Source organism: Ranitomeya imitator, chromosome 3 (assembly GCF_032444005.1).
Source record: "Ranitomeya imitator isolate aRanImi1 chromosome 3, aRanImi1.pri, whole genome shotgun sequence".
NCBI classification, from domain to species: domain Eukaryota; kingdom Metazoa; phylum Chordata; class Amphibia; order Anura; family Dendrobatidae; genus Ranitomeya; species Ranitomeya imitator.
Window position 1 is genome coordinate 514,016,791 of NC_091284.1, and position 16,245 is coordinate 514,033,035.

At 44.0% G+C, this 16,245-nt stretch overlaps 1 protein-coding gene across 1 annotated transcript; it reads left to right on the forward strand.

The window, feature by feature from the left end:
• Positions 1 to 834: 834 nt before the first annotated feature.
• LOC138671675 (uncharacterized) lies at positions 835 to 5,435 on the forward strand. Its single transcript, XM_069759841.1, has 4 exons — positions 835 to 1,156; positions 1,715 to 1,874; positions 3,176 to 3,572; positions 4,260 to 5,435. The coding sequence occupies exons 1-4, from the start codon at positions 835 to 837 to the stop codon at positions 5,061 to 5,063; spliced, it is 1,683 nt and encodes a 560-aa protein (XP_069615942.1). The 3' UTR covers positions 5,064 to 5,435.
• The last annotated feature ends 10,810 nt before the right edge of the window (positions 5,436 to 16,245 follow it).

Consider the following 16,245-nt stretch of genomic DNA (forward strand, 5'->3'; position numbering starts at 1 on the left):
GCTGCTGGACTGTTCCTTCTAGGAGGCCTGGCCTGGTCTCCAGGTCTCTGGATCTGACATACTTGGACTTCCACGGTCTGTACACGTGCTTACTGCTTATCCAGCTCTGTCTGCTACTAACTTGCTGTGTCATAGCTGTTTACCTGCATACCATCATAAATATTATTGAACTCTTACCTGTTGTCTCTCGGCCTCTTTTCTGACCCGTGATACTGATCTCCACTGCACTTAGCACTAAGTTTATAACAGAATACTCAAGCCCAAAAAAAAATGGAGATCTCTGGGTAAGATTCGATGGAGGTGCAAATGAAAAAACTTTGCTCTTTTGTCTCTGGACTTCATGGGGAGCTGCAGACTATAAAAACAAAACTGGGGACATTAGAATCGCAAACTAATCATAATGCGAATGTGGCCGATACGTCTATTCAGGCCTTAGCATCTCGACTTTCAAATGTGGAGACTACAGCTGCAAACATGGTATCTGCTCCAATCCCGGCTCCTGGTCCGGCTTTTCCTAAACTCCCACCATTCAGGTTTGGTGGTGAAAGAGAGAAATTTCGGGGTTTTTTGAATCAATGTCAGCTGTATTTCTCTGTACGTGCGGCCCAGTTTGCAACTGATCGGGATAAAGTGTTGACTATAATTATGTTGCTAACAAACAAAGCGTTAGCCTGGGCTAATCCTCTGATTGAGACTAATGATGTGTGCTTGAATTCCCTGAAAGACTTTACTGCAGCAATGTGTCAAATGTTTGATGACCCTAATCGGAGTATCACAGCTGAAACCGCACTACTGACACTACGTCAAGGGAAGCGTCCTGTTGTGGAATACGCAATGGAGTTTCGGAAATGGGTGCTGGATACTACATGGTGCGATTCAGCAAAATATGCAGTGTTCAGGAGAGGTTTATCTGCTTCCATCAAAGATGAACTAGCTCGAGGTGAATCACCTACTAACTTGGCTGACTTTATACATCATTGTATTCGGATTGATATTCGTCTCACCGAACGTCGTCAAGAAAAATGGGCTGATGCTAATCATAATAACTTTCTGCCTTTTCCATCCCCCACCAAGGAGGCGCTGACTAAGACTTTATCTCAGACAGAGCTGGAACCTATGCAGGTTGACGCAGTACGGAGGAAACCCATCGATGCACGTAAGGAATATCGTTTCAAGGAGGATCTATGTTTTTACTGCGGTAAATTGGGTCACTATATTTCAGAGTGCCCTGGGAAAAATCACAAGTCCGCAGCTGCAGTAACTGGACTTGACTTTTCGGATGTATCTTCAGTGTGTTCTCTTCCGCACAGACAGGAAATATCCGCTGAAAACTTTGATTTTCCTGATGATTCATCATTAACATCATCACCTGTGGACATAGCCTTACTTTCCGTAAGTTCTACCACAGCGAGGAGGGATTCGCTCTGCTGCGTTTCCATCAAAATTTGGGTGCGTTCCTGCTGGATCACCTGCTCCGCCATGATAGACTCTGGAGCTTGCAGCAATCTCATGGACATCTCCTTTGCTGAAAAACATGGCATACGCTCACGAAAAAGAGACTCTCCGGTGTTTATGGAGACCGTGGACGGGTCTCCACTAATATCTGGGCCTGTGAAACTCGAAACAGTCCCATTAAAGATCCGTATGGGCGCGGATCATTCTGAAAATATGTCCTTTTTGTTGATTTCTTCTCCTAATTTTCCTATTATTTTAGGTTTGCCCTGGTTGCGGCTGCGAAATCCGACTATCAATTGGACAACGAAGGAATTACAGTTTCCAAATGAATCAGCGTTGTCCGGAGAGCTGGCTCCAGTGAAGACAGCAGTCACGGTCGACTTGACATTGCTGGTAGAGTATCGGGACTTCAGTGATGTGTATGACAAAAAAAATGCGGATAAATTACCGCCACATCGGCCATATGACTGTCCCGTGGAATTATTGCCTGGTGCCGCGATTCCTTTCGGGAGTATTTATCCATTGTCTGGGCCAGAATTAAAGGCTCTCAAGGAGTACATAGATGAAAACCTAGCTAAGGGGTTTATACGACCATCTTCCTCCCCAGCAGGTGCTCCAATCCAATCTTTTTTGTCAAAAAAAAAGAAGGCTCACTCCGACCATGCATTGACTACCGGGAGCTCAACAAAGTCACAATCAGGAACTCTTATCCACTCCCACTAATTCCCGAATTGCTTGAGAGAGTGCGACACGCCAAAATCTTCACAAAATTGGATCTTCGTGGAGCGTACAATTTAGTACGGATTCGTCCTGGCGATGAGTGGAAAACGGCTTTTCGGTCACGTTATGGACATTTCGAGTACCTCGTTATGTCTTTCGGTCTCCGTAACGCACCGGCTACATTCCAGCACTTGGCGAATGATGTTTTCCGGGATATACTCGATATTTTTGTTGTGATTTATTTGGATGATATCTTGATTTTTTCCAGCAATATCGAGGACCATCAGCGACATGTGAAAATAGTTTTGGATCGTCTACGGCAGAATCAGTTATACATCAAACTGGAGAAATGTGAGTTTCACAAAACAGAAATTCAATTCTTGGGTTATGTTATTTCTCCCCAGGGTCTCAGCATGGACGCAAGCAAGACACAAGCCATTCAGGAGTGGCCGACTCCCAAGTCAGTGAAGGAAGTACAGCGATTCATCGGATTCGCCAATTTTTACAGACACTTTATTAAAAATTTTTCAGCGATCGTTGCACCCATCACTCAGTTAACCCAGAAGAAGACGCCATTTCTCTGGTCTCCCCAAGCTCAAACAGCATTTTCTACATTGAAATCTAAATTTACGACAGCTCCCATTCTTATCCACCCTGATCCAGACAAAGCCTTCATAGTGGAAGTGGATGCCTCGGACTGTGCTGTAGGGGCCATACTCTCGCAAAGAACAGGTGAGAAAGATCTCTTGCATCCATGTGCCTTTCTCTCGCAAAAATTGTCACCCGCAGAAAGGAATTACGACGTTGGCAACAAGGAACTGTTAGCCATCATAACTGCATTTAAGGAATGGAGACATCTGTTACAAGGAGCATCCCAACAGATTGTTATACTCACAGATCATCGGAATCTCGAATTTATGAGGTCGGCAAGATGTCTGAAACTTAGACAGGCTCGATGGAATCTTTTTCTTAATCAATTTGATTTTGTCATTTCCTATAGGCCGGGCTCTCGTAATAAGAAGGCTGATGCACTATCCAGGATTCATTCAGATGAAGCAACTTCGGCTTCGTCTTCAAGGACCATTCTATCTGAGAAAAACTTTGTAAGCGTCTTGCATAATCAGGATCTTCTAACTGAGATTAAGGAGGCTTATGCTGCGGATTCACTTTTGAGTCAACCACCCACTCGGGTAAATCTGACTTTCAAGAATGGACTTTGGTTTCAAGGACAGCGTCTGTATATCCCAGAAACAGTAAAACTGAGTGTGTTGAAATTAATGCATGACTCCAAGTTTGCCGGTCATAGGGGAGTTCAGAAGACTCAGGAATTTCTGTCTCGTTTTTTCTGGTGGCTGACTTTTCGGAAAGATGTTCTTCGGTACGTGTCATCGTGTGAGGTATGTGCCAGGTCAAAAGTCCCTCGTTCTTCACCTACCGGACTGTTGCAACCTCTGCCTGTTCCATCTCGTCCCTGGGGGTCTATTTCAATGGATTTTATTGTGGAGTTGCCTTTGTCACAGGGAAAAACCACGATTCTTGTAGTAGTTGACCGGTTGACTTAGGCTACGTTCACACTAGCGTTGTGCGCCGCTGCGTCGGCGACGCAACGCACAACGCACGCAAAAACGTGGCAAAACGCACGCAAAAACGCTGCATTTTGCGACGCATGCGTCGTTTTTTGCCGAAAATCGGACGCAAGAAAAATGCAACTTGTTGCGTTTTTTTGGTCCGACGCGTGCGGCAAAAAAGACGCATGCGTCGCACAACGCAACAAACAAAAACGCATGCGTCCCCCATGTTAAATATAGGGGTGCATGACGCGTGCGTCGCCCGACGCTAACCCGACGCACACTAGCATAACGCTAGTGTGAACGTAGCCTAAAGCTGTTCATTTTATTCCCTGTGCTGGTGTCTCAACAGCTAAGCAAACAGCGGATCTTGTTGTGCAAAATGTTTTTCGTTTACACGGAGCTCCGGATGAAGTCATATCTGATCGTGGAGTTCAATTCACCTCACGGTTCTGGCAAAGCTTCTGTGCTGCTCTGGACATCAAAGTAAAATTATCATCTGCTTTTCATCCACAGTCTAACAGCCAAACAGAGCGAACCAATCAAACCTTGGAGCAGTATCTGCGTTGCTACGTGTGTCATCTACAAGACGATTGGGTGAGTCTACTGCCGTTGGCTGAGTTCACGTATAACAACTCTCAGAATGCTTCCACCAAATTATCTCCGTTCTTTGCTAACAAGGGATATCATCCCAGTATTCTCCCTCGACTCCCCATAGACATGTCTGTGCCTGCGGTTGCTGACCGCATTGTATCTTTACAGCAAAATTTGGACGTTCTAAAAAACACCTTAGTTTCAGCACAGGAAAGATTCAAGAAGGCAGCAGACAGATTCCGTAAGCCAGCACCAACGTACAAGGTAGGAGACATGGTCTGGCTCTCAACAAAAAACTTAAAACTCAGAATTCCAACTTCCAAGCTGGGGCAAAAATATGTTGGCCCATATAAGATCAGCGGTATTGTGAGTCCTGTAGCCTGTCGACTCAAGTTGCCTAACTCTTTAAAAATTCATCCTGTTTTCCATGTTTCCCTGCTTAAACCAGCAGTGCCTAATTCTTTTCCCGGACGCACCTCTGCTCCTCCTGATCCAGTCCTCATTGATGGGCAAGAGGAATTCGTCGTGGAGAAAATCTTGGATTCACGGATTCATAGGGGACGTCTTCAGTATCTGGTGAAATGGCAGGGATACTCTGTTGAAGAAAATTCCTGGGAACCTCTGGAGAACATCCATGCTCCCCATCTGATCAGACTGTTTCACAGCAGATACCCCAATAAGCCAGACTTAAGATCGTCCAGAGGACGTCTTTTAAGAAGGGAGTAATGTAAGGATTTGGACTGTACATCTGTTCCTGTCTGCTGTTGCCCTCAGTTCGGTTACTTTTGCCCTTACCTAAGATGGAGTCACTGGCCTCACGGGGGCCATCTTGCTTCCTGTCAGACTTTCCTTGTTCCTGTCTGTGGTGTATATAAGGGAGCTCTGTATAGTACTCATTGCTTGAGTATCTTGTTCCTGGACTTGTGATCAAGCTGGAAGAACTGCTATCTTGCTGGTTTCTTCATTACCTTGGGATACCCCATCTGTCTCCGGATCTACATCTCTTCATCGTAAGACTTGTTTCCCTGGATCTGCTCTGCACTGATCTCTGCTGCTGGACTGTTCCCTGCTAGGAGGCCTGGCCTGGTCTCCAGGTCTCTGGATCTAACAACAAACAAGATGGCTACCGCACTTCACAAGCAGGAGCGCACGTCTAGGTCCCGGGAACCACCTAGGGCCATACGAAGTCCAAAATATAGAAGTGACAGCGCTCCATCCGGGTGTATTCCAAAATTCAAAACTTTATTGAAGCCATAAAAACAGCAGACAGCAACGTTTCGACCTTATAGGTCTTTATCAAGCATGTCTAACAGTGCAAAGGGCCGGCTATAAATAGTATAGGTGCCACACAGGGCACCAATCACCAATGAGCCCCACCCCCCCACGTAATTTAACAATATATACAATAATAAAAACAAAGATCAAACATGTACCTAATAAAAATCTCCCCACCCAGGTATAGATCGCATGCATAAAATATAAATGTACCCCACTAGTATACAGAACTGCGATACAGTCTAGAGGAGTTTCATCTGTCAGAGTCCGGAGGCGTGATCTTCATACGAAAGTCCACCAATCTGCACATCGCCACATGGAGTAATAAACAATCCACTGCCAATCGGTTTCAAGCTCTTTTAGGTGTCATATAGCCTAGCGACGCCCTCAGACGAATCACATGTCCGGAAACCACCAATTGGGGAGCCTGTAATAGAATCAACAAAACACTACAGGCCGCTCAAAACATCTCGAGTCGCCACCCACTCAAACCAGGGAGCGCCGGCGCCTACCCCTCTAGACACGCCCCCAATCGGGGACCCATCCCGAGCCGAGAGCGTCACGTACACACCCCCCGGGGGGGCGGGGCCAGACCGGAACGTTGCCACAGTAACCGCACCACAATCATGTCCTTAGCCGCAGTGCTCAACAACTGGCTCAGCCCAGCGACGCGATAGCGCGGATGCGCCTACGGAACCCCCCGGAGTTAGCGTCCCACCAACCAGTGGGAAAACCACCCCAGGGACAACCCCGTAGTATACATACCTCGCCCACCACATCGCATAAGCCACCATGTCGCTAGAACAACCGCAGCCAAGGCACAATGTGTGCAGAACCAGAAGCGATAGGATGGAAAATACAGCGACCTCCCAATTCAAAGTTTATAAAACACCAAGAGGGGAACTAACCCTGTAGGGAAAAGAACACAACCATTTAATAGAAATGAACAAAAAAACACAGACATTAATACAAGGCCAGGAGAACTTATCACCATTCAATGAGTATCTCACCACCCCTAAATGGCCAATGGAAAACATAGATAAACAGACCCAATAAGGTCTCATATCAAAACTGGACCTGTCAATCATCATCTACCGTCGATTCTGACAGCATACACCCAAATTCGTCTGAAATAAAGGGATACAACACATATTAACAACGCCTAATAAACCTGAGCAGCAAAGACATTAAAAACAAATACCAACAGTAATGGGACCGACCTCCTACCGAATACACCCATGTAGGTTGAAATCAATATTGAGGCCCTTAGGTTGTAGTGACCCCAACATATAGATCCATCGAAGTTCCTTAGCCTTGAGAATTTGTAATCTATTACCTCCCCTCCTGAGCAGTGGTACACTGTCAATCACCCTAAACCTAAGTTGATTCACAGAATGTTTATTATCAACGAAGTGTTTGGGCACTGGCAATTCCGTGATTCCTGTTCTTACTGTACTCTTATGTTTGGTAATACGGGCTCTTACCTCCATGGTCGTTTCGCCAACATAAGCGAGCCCACATGGGTATACAATCATGTACACAACAAAGCTGGAGGTACATGTATATCTCTCATTGAGAAAAATCTTTTTACCAGTATGCGGGTGATGGAAAAAATCCCCCGTTAGCATATTATTGCAACAGGAGCAGCTCAAACAAGGGAAATTGCCATTTTTCACGGTACTCAGGGTACTTTGAATAGATCTTTTAGAAGTCCCAATGTCCGACTTCACAAGTTCATCTCTGAGGTTACGTCCCCTTATGAATGACATAATTGGGGGCGCCTCAAAGTGAGGAACAGAAGGCAAACCCCGCTGTAATAGGGGCCAATGTCGTCTCAATATATTACCCACCCGACTACTCGCCGAGTTATATGTCGATACAAAGGGAATTCTATCCACAGTTGACTCAACACGAGTCTTGTTTCGAATACTTACGCGGGAGCAATTATAAGCCTTATTCTTATATTTAATAACCTCCCTAGGTGGATATCCCCTAGCAATAAATTTATTGCACATCTCACTGAGTCTCGAGTCAATCCGTTCCTCATCTGACACAATACGTCTTACCCTCAAAAGTTGGCTCCATGGAAGGGAGCCAACCATCTTCCTCGGGTGATTACTATCGAATGCTAATAATCCATTCCTGTCCGTTGTTTTAATAAAGATGTCAGTCTCCAATCTATTTCCAGCCTTATACACCAAAGTGTCCAAAAATTGTATCTGGATAGTGGACTGAGTCAAAGTAAACTGTAATTCAGGATAGATCTGATTCAAAAACCCATGGAAGGTCTCCAACTCAAGGGAGGTCCCCTCCCATATCACAAAGATGTCATCAATGTATCGCCACCAGGCTCTGACGTGGCGCCAGAGGTTGGAACTGTACACGAACACATCCTCAAGTACCGCCATATAGATATTGGCGTACGTGGGGGCCACATTGGACCCCATGGCGGTACCTCTTAATTGCAAGAAAAACTCATCCCCAAACAGAAAAAAATTCCGCCTGAGGATGAATTCAAGCAATGTGAGGATGAGTCGTGCACACTCGGGGGCCACGTCAGAGCCCGATAGCATACCTGAGACAGCTTCAAGACCTTTCTCATGTTCAATAGAGGTATATAAAGATTCCAACCTAAGGGCCTCAATATTGATTTCAACCTACATGGGTGTATTCGGTAGGAGGTCGGTCCCATTACTGTTGGTATTTGTTTTTAATGTCTTTGCTGCTCAGGTTTATTAGGCGTTGTTAATATGTGTTGTATCCCTTTATTTCAGACGAATTTGGGTGTATGCTGTCAGAATCGACGGTAGATGATGATTGACAGGTCCAGTTTTGATATGAGACCTTATTGGGTCTGTTTATCTATGTTTTCCATTGGCCATTTAGGGGTGGTGAGATACTCATTGAATGGTGATAAGTTCTCCTGGCCTTGCATTAATGTCTGTGTTTTTTTGTTAATTTCTATTAAATGGTTGTGTTCTTTTCCCTACAGGGTTAGTTCCCCTCTTGGTGTTTTATAAACTTTGAATTGGGAGGTCGCTGTATTTTCCATCCTATCGCTTCTGGTTCTGCACACATTGTGCCTTGGCTGCGGTTGTTCTAGCGACATGGTGGCTTATGCGATGTGGTGGGCGAGGTATGTATACTACGGGGTTGTCCCTGGGGTGGTTTTCCCACTGGTTGGTGGGACGCTAACTCCGGGGGGTTCCGTAGGCGCATCCGCGCTATCGCGTCGCTGGGCTGAGCCAGTTGTTGAGCACTGCGGCTAAGGACATGATTGTGGTGCGGTTACTGTGGCAACGTTCCGGTCTGGCCCCGCCCCCCCGGGGGGTGTGTACGTGACGATCTCGGCTTGGGATGGGTCCCCGATTGGGGGCGTGTCTAGAGGGGTAGGCGCCGGCGCTCCCTGGTTTGAGTGGGTGGCGACTCGAGATGTTTTGAGCGGCCTGTAGTGTTTTGTTGATTCTATTACAGGCTCCCCAATTGGTGGTTTCCGGACATGTGATTCGTCTGAGGGCGTCGCTAGGCTATATGACACCTAAAAGAGCTTGAAACCGATTGGCAGTGGATTGTTTATTACTCCATGTGGCGATGTGCTGATTGGTGGACTTTCGTATGAAGATCACGCCTCCGGACTCTGACAGATGAAACTCCTCTAGACTGTATCGCAGTTCTGTATACTAGTGGGGTACATTTATATTTTGTGCATGCGATCTATACCTGGGTGGGGAGATTTTTATTAGGTACATGTTTGATCTTTGTTTTTATTATTGTATATATTGTTAAATTACGTGGGGGGGTGGGGCTCATTGGTGATTGGTGCCCTGTGTGGCACCTATACTATTTATAGCCGGCCCTTTGCACTGTTAGACATGCTTGATAAAGACCTATAAGGTCGAAACGTTGCTGTCTGCTGTTTCAGGTCTCTGGATCTGACATACTTGGACTTCCACGGTCTGTACACGCGCTTACTGCTTATCCAGCTCTGTCTGCTACTAACTTGCTGTGTCATAGCTGTTTACCTGCATACCATCATAAATATTATTGAACTCTTACCTGTTGTCTCTCGGCCTCTTTTCTGACCCGTGATACTGATCTCCACTGCACTTAGCACTAAGTTTATAACAGTGCCCTTTTTTCTCCACACATACTTTTGATTATTGTGGCCAAAGAGTTATATTTTAATCTCATTGGTCCACAGGACTTATTTCCAAAATGGATCAGTCTTGTTTAGATGTTATTTTGCATACTTCTGATGCTGAATTTTATAGTGAGGATGCAGGAGCAGGTTTTCATCTGATGACTCTTCTACGAAGGCCATATTTGTGCAGGTGTCTCTGAACAGTAGAACAATGTACCACAACTCCACAGTCTGCTAAATATTTCTGAAGGTCTTTTGCAGTCAAGTGGAGGTTCTAATTTGCCAATCTAGTAATCCTACGAGCAGCTCTTACTAAAATTTTGCTTGTTCTTCCAGACCTTATCTTGACCTCCACTGTTCCTGTTAACTGCCATTTCTTAATTACATTTCTAACTGAGAAAAGGGCATCTTGAAAACGCTTTGCTATCTACGTATAGCCATCTGCTGCTTTGTGGACCTCCACCATTTTTCTGCATGGGTGCCATTTCAGTAATGTTGATGCCATTTCAGCGATGTCAACGCTGAGTCTGCCAAGTGTCGTGTGACATTGTTTTACCACGTGAGCACTGCAGCCCGTCAGAGATCGCTAATGTCTGAGAACTGGACATTCCCTTTAAATAAGGATTTATGGTAATAATGATGATTCTTTAAAGTCAATCGTAAAGAAAAAAAGCCGACAGCACCACCGCTCGAAGGAAACAACATGCGCCTGCACACCTGTGATGGGAGTCTTGACCGCCGGATCTGAGGTGCTCTAGCCACAAAACAAGTCCAAGTCCAATCGAAAAAAGAAAAGAGGGGAGGCGGCACTCATCGATCCATAACGAGAGGTAACTTTTATTTGTTAAAAGCCATCAGCCGGGGGTACAAAACATGTAGTGCGGCAAGCCTGACGACGGCCGTTTTGCGCCCTCCTGGCGCTTCCACGGGTCAGTGAGTGAGCGTCCAGGGAGGCAGAGGAAGTAGGTGTACGGACTTAAGGTCCCTCCCCCCGCCATCAAACTCTCCCCGCCCCACCTGGCGCTTCACTCACAAAATACTTTTAAAAACAAATTAAAAACAATATCAGCTTAGCATGCACTAATCACCTCTACAAAAATGCTCTGGACTAATGAACAATTATAGGGATAATATTACATACAGCTATTTTGACACACTCCGATGTACTTTGTCTCTCAGTTCCTCAAACTGATTCTCACTACGAACGAACACACAAGTTATCGGTTTTGAAACAAAAAACCGCACCTTAGGACCTTATAAAAAACATCAGAGAAATGATAACAATGATCTCATGCACTTTAAAACACCAAGAAATGAGCAACCAATAATAACCGATGTGTTAATATATGGAGGAATTGCGGGACATATTTATTATTATTTTTAAGATATTATTAATTATTAACTCCCCTCACGTACGATTTAAATTTCTCTATGCCTGCTCACAAAAAAATGGACATATCCAAACGATCATTTAACCCTAAAGGGCCCAACGCCCCTGTATCCATGATCCATCTGGCTTCCCTTCTTAGCAGCATATTATGCAAATCTCCCCCTCGACTCGGTAGAGTTACTTTTTCGATTCCTGCGAAGCTCAGAACGGAGGAATTTCCTCCATGGATCTCATGGACATGGTCAATTAATCTTGGTACTCCTTTCTTGGTGATGATAGATCTAAGATGTTCACGGAACCGTATATACAAGCATCAAATTGTCTTACCTATATAAAATCTCCCACACTCGCAAAAAACCACGTACACAACGTACTTCGTTTTGCAGGATATAAATTATTTAACAATATGCCTTACTGACCCAATAGCTAAATCTTGTCCTGTGACATGATACCGGCAATAGGAACAGTGACCGCATCGGTGGTTCCCTTTTGGTGCGCTCTTTTCCAACCAATTATTATTATCCACTGTTACCCGGTTACGGACTAGTATGTCTTTTAGTCTCGTACTGCGTTTGCTAGAAATTAGTGGACCTCTTTTCACAACCTCTACCAGATCCCTATCATCTTCTAAAAGGTGCCAGTTCTTTCTGATTACAGACCATATTTGTTGGTCCATGGGGCCGTACTGAAAACAAAAAGTGAACCTCTTGTTATTCACACCTTTCTCCTTTTCTGCCCTATTCTCATTTTGGACTCTTGTCATAGCAGTCTGCAAAACTGTCGAGGGATACCCTCTTCTTTTTAGACGTTCACATAAAGCTCCTGCCTGGGATTCAAATCCCTCTGCTGTGCTGTTCACTTTTTTTACCCGTAAAAGTTGGCTATAGGGTAGCGATTGTCTTGTATGGGGTGGATGGTAACTGTCAAAATGGAGTACCGAATTTGACGCAAGTGGTTTACGATATAGAGACGTACTTAAAACATTCTCTTTTACTTCTACTGTTACGTCCAAAAAATCGAGTTTTTGTCCCCCAAAAACAGATGTAAACGCCATGTTGGCCTCATTATCATTTAAGTGCTTCACAAAAAGATGAAAATCGTCCTCTAAACCATCCCACACAAGGAACATATCGTCCACATACCTGCAGTAGAATTTGATATGCTTAAGAAAAACGTTATTAGCAGCATATATATATTGCTCTTCAAACAATCCCAAAAACAGATTCGCGAATGTACATGCTGCCGGAGTCCCCATAGCAGTGCCAACTGCCTGAATATACCATTGATTCAAAAATGTAAACGCATTATGCGTCAAAATAAATTTTAGTCCTGCGCAAACAAAATCGCTAAATTTTCCGCTACATTCTGTGGTATTCAGTATCCTCCTTACAGCTTCCACCCCTCCTTCTTGTGGTATTCTCGTATATAAACTGACTACGTCGATTGATGCAAGTGCAAAACCTGGTTGCCACTGAAAGTTTTTAATACTTTTCAAAAACGCATCCGTGTCTTTAGTATACGATGGAATACTTGATAACAGTGGACGTAATAACCAATCTACATAGCGAGACAACGGTTCAGTAACCGATCCTACCCCGGACACTATAGGGCGCCCGGGTGGATCGGTCACTGACTTGTGTATTTTGGGGACATGATACCAATGTGGCCTGACTGGGAACTCCGGCAGCAATTTTTCCGCCCCGTTTTGGGAAATAACATTAGCCTCCACTGACTGCTGTAAAAAGGACCGTAATTCTTCCTTGATCTTATGTGTGGGGTCTTTGGGTAATTTTTTGTATGTGTCTTCATCTGCTAATTGTCTCATGGCTTCACTTTTGTATTTATCTCTGGGGATTAGCACAGTCCTCCCTCCCTTGTCTGCCTGTCTTACTATTGTATCTGACCAATGGGCAATTTCTGTTAACGCTTTTTTCTCCATAGCTGACAGGTTAGCTGGGGCTTTTCGATAGATCAATGCCTCCATATCTTTAATTACCTGGGTTTCAAAAAGATCTATTAAATTCCCTGGTGAGACTATGGGCATAAAACGGGACGGTAGTCCCCCCGTAAAAGGCTCTACTGATTCTGTTCCCTTATAGTTTTCAACGACCCCCTCATCAGTGATACTTAACAGCAATCCTGCATCACCTCTTACGTCTGCTAATGACTCTGCGGTGCCACCTGCTAAAAAACCGAGAGGACCTATAGTGACGGGTATTTCACCCTCCTTCACTACAGGTGCTCCCTGAACAGACTTAAAAGATTTATGCAGGTGCATCTTCCTTACCGCCTTAAAAAGATCTATCTTAAAGTCCGTCAAATTAAATTCATCGGGCAAACAGTACGACAATCCCTTATTTAACAACGAAATATGACCTGGACCCAATACGTGATCTGTGAGATTGAGCACTTGTTGGTCCGTGGATATTTCTAACGTCTCTGCCTCCAAGACACGCTTTTCCTCTTGCGGCGTTGATTGTCTATAGTATTTCCTTCCTCCTCGGCGCGTTCTTCTCCTAAAGGGATTCTTGGCTGTGCATTAACTGTCATATTTAAATCTTCTAATGAGCCTGCTGAGGCCGCTGCTCCTTCGCTTATACTCGAATCGGATTCTGTGGTTATATAGTCTCTGCGCCTGTGTTGGTTCCGTCTTTTGTTTCTATAATTTCTCCGAAAAGGGCGGTCTAACTCCATATTATCTCCTTTTGAATGTTTGTTCCAAGTGAAAACTCTTCCTGTCTCAAAATCATTTTTGTCGCGGATAAACGTATCCCGCTTGCGTTGTTTAATCTCGAAAAGACATATTAGTCCGTGACCGAGTAACAGTGGATAATAATAATTGGTTGGAAAAGAGCGCACCAAAAGGGAACCACCGATGCGGTCACTGTTCCTATTGCCGGTATCATGTCACAGGACAAGATTTAGCTATTGGGTCAGTAAGGCATATTGTTAAAGAATTTATATCCTGCAAAACGTAGTACTTTGTGTACGTGGTTTTTTGCGAGTGTGGGAGATTTTATATAGGTAAGACAATTCGATGCTTGTATATACGGTTCCGTGAACATCTTAGATCTATCATCACCAAGAAAGGAGTACCAAGATTAATTGACCATGTCCATGAGATCCATGGAGGAAATTCCTCCGTTCTGAGCTTCGCAGGAATCGAAAAAGTAACTCTACCGAGTCGAGGGGGAGATTTGCATAATATGCTGGGTCCAGGTCATATTTCGTTGTTAAATAAGGGATTGTCGTACTGTTTGCCCGATGAATTTAATTTGACAGACTTTAAGATAGATCTTTTTAAGGCGGTAAGGAAGATGCACCTGCATAAATCTTTTAAGTCTGTTCAGGGAGCACCTGTAGTGAAGGAGGGCGAAATACCCGTCACTATAGGTCCTCTCGGTTTTTTAGCAGGTGGCATTAGCAGACGTAAGAGGTGATGCAGGATTGCTGTTAAGTATCACTGATGAGGGGGTCGTTGAAAACTATAAGGGAACAGAATCAGTAGAGCCTTTTACGGGGGGACTACCGTCCCGTTTTATGCCCATAGTCTCACCAGGGAATTTAATAGATCTTTTTGAAACCCAGGTAATTAAAGATATGGAGGCATTGATCTATCGAAAAGCCCCAGCTAACCTGTCAGCTATGGAGAAAAAAGCGTTAACAGAAATTGCCCATTGGTTAGATACAATAGTAAGACAGGCAGACAAGGGACATAAATACATAAGTGAAGCCATGAGACAATTAGCAGATGAAGACACATGCAAAAAATTACCCAAAGACCCCACACATAAGATCAAGGAAGAATTACGGTCCTTTTTACAGCAGTCAGTGGAGGCTAATGTTATTTCCCAAAACGGGGCGGAAAAATTGCTGCCGGAGTTCCCAGTCAGGCCACATTGGTATCATGTCCCCAAAATACACAAGTCAGTGACCGATCCACCCGGGCGCCCTATAGTGTCCGGGGTAGGATCGGTTACTGAACCGTTGTCTCGCTATGTAGATTGGTTATTACGTCCACTGTTATCAAGTATTCCATCGTATACTAAAGACACGGATGCGTTTTTGAAAAGTATTAAAAACTTTCAGTGGCAACCAGGTTTTGCACTTGCATCAATCGACGTAGTCAGTTTATATACGAAAATACCACAAGAAGGAGGGGTGGAAGCTGTGAGGAGGATACTGAATACCACAGAATGTAGCGGAAAATTTAGCGATTTTGTTTGCGCAGGACTAAAATTTATTTTGACGCATAATGCGTTTACATTTTTGAATCAATGGTATATTCAGGCAGTTGGCACTGCTATGGGGACTCCGGCAGCATGTACATTCGCGAATCTGTTTTTGGGATTGTTTGAAGAGCACTATATATATGCTGCTAATAACGTTTTTCTTAAGCATATCAAATTCTACTGCAGGTATGTGGACGATATGTTCCTTGTGTGGGATGGTTTAGAGGACGATTTTCATCTTTTTGTGAAGCACTTAAATGATAATGAGGCCAACATAGTGTTTACATCTGTTTTTGGGGGACAAAAACTCGATTTTTTGGACGTAACAGTAGAAGTAAAAGAGAATGTTTTAAGTATGTCTCTATATCGTAAACCACTTGCGTCAAATTCGGTACTCCATTTTTTTTTTTTAACCCCTTCATGACCCAGCCTATTTTGACCTTAAAGACCTTGCCGTTTTTTGCAATTCTGACCAGTGTCCCTTTATGAGGTAATAACTCAGGAACGCTTCAACGGATCCTAGCGGTTCTGAGATTGTTTTTTCGTGACATATTGGGCTTCATGTTAGTGGTAAATTTAGGTCAATAAATTCTGCGTTTATTTGTGATAAAAACGGAAATTTGGCGAAAATTTTGAAAATTTCGCAATTTTCACATTTTGAATTTTTATTCTGTTAAACCAGAGAGATATGTGACACAAAATAGTTAATAAATAACATTTCTCACATGTTTACTTTACATCAGCACAATTTTGGAAACAAAATTTTTTTTTGTTAGGAAGTTATAAGGGTTAAAATTTGACCAGCGATTTGTCATTTTTACAACGAAATTTACAAAACCATTTTTTTTAGGGACCACCTCACATTTGAAG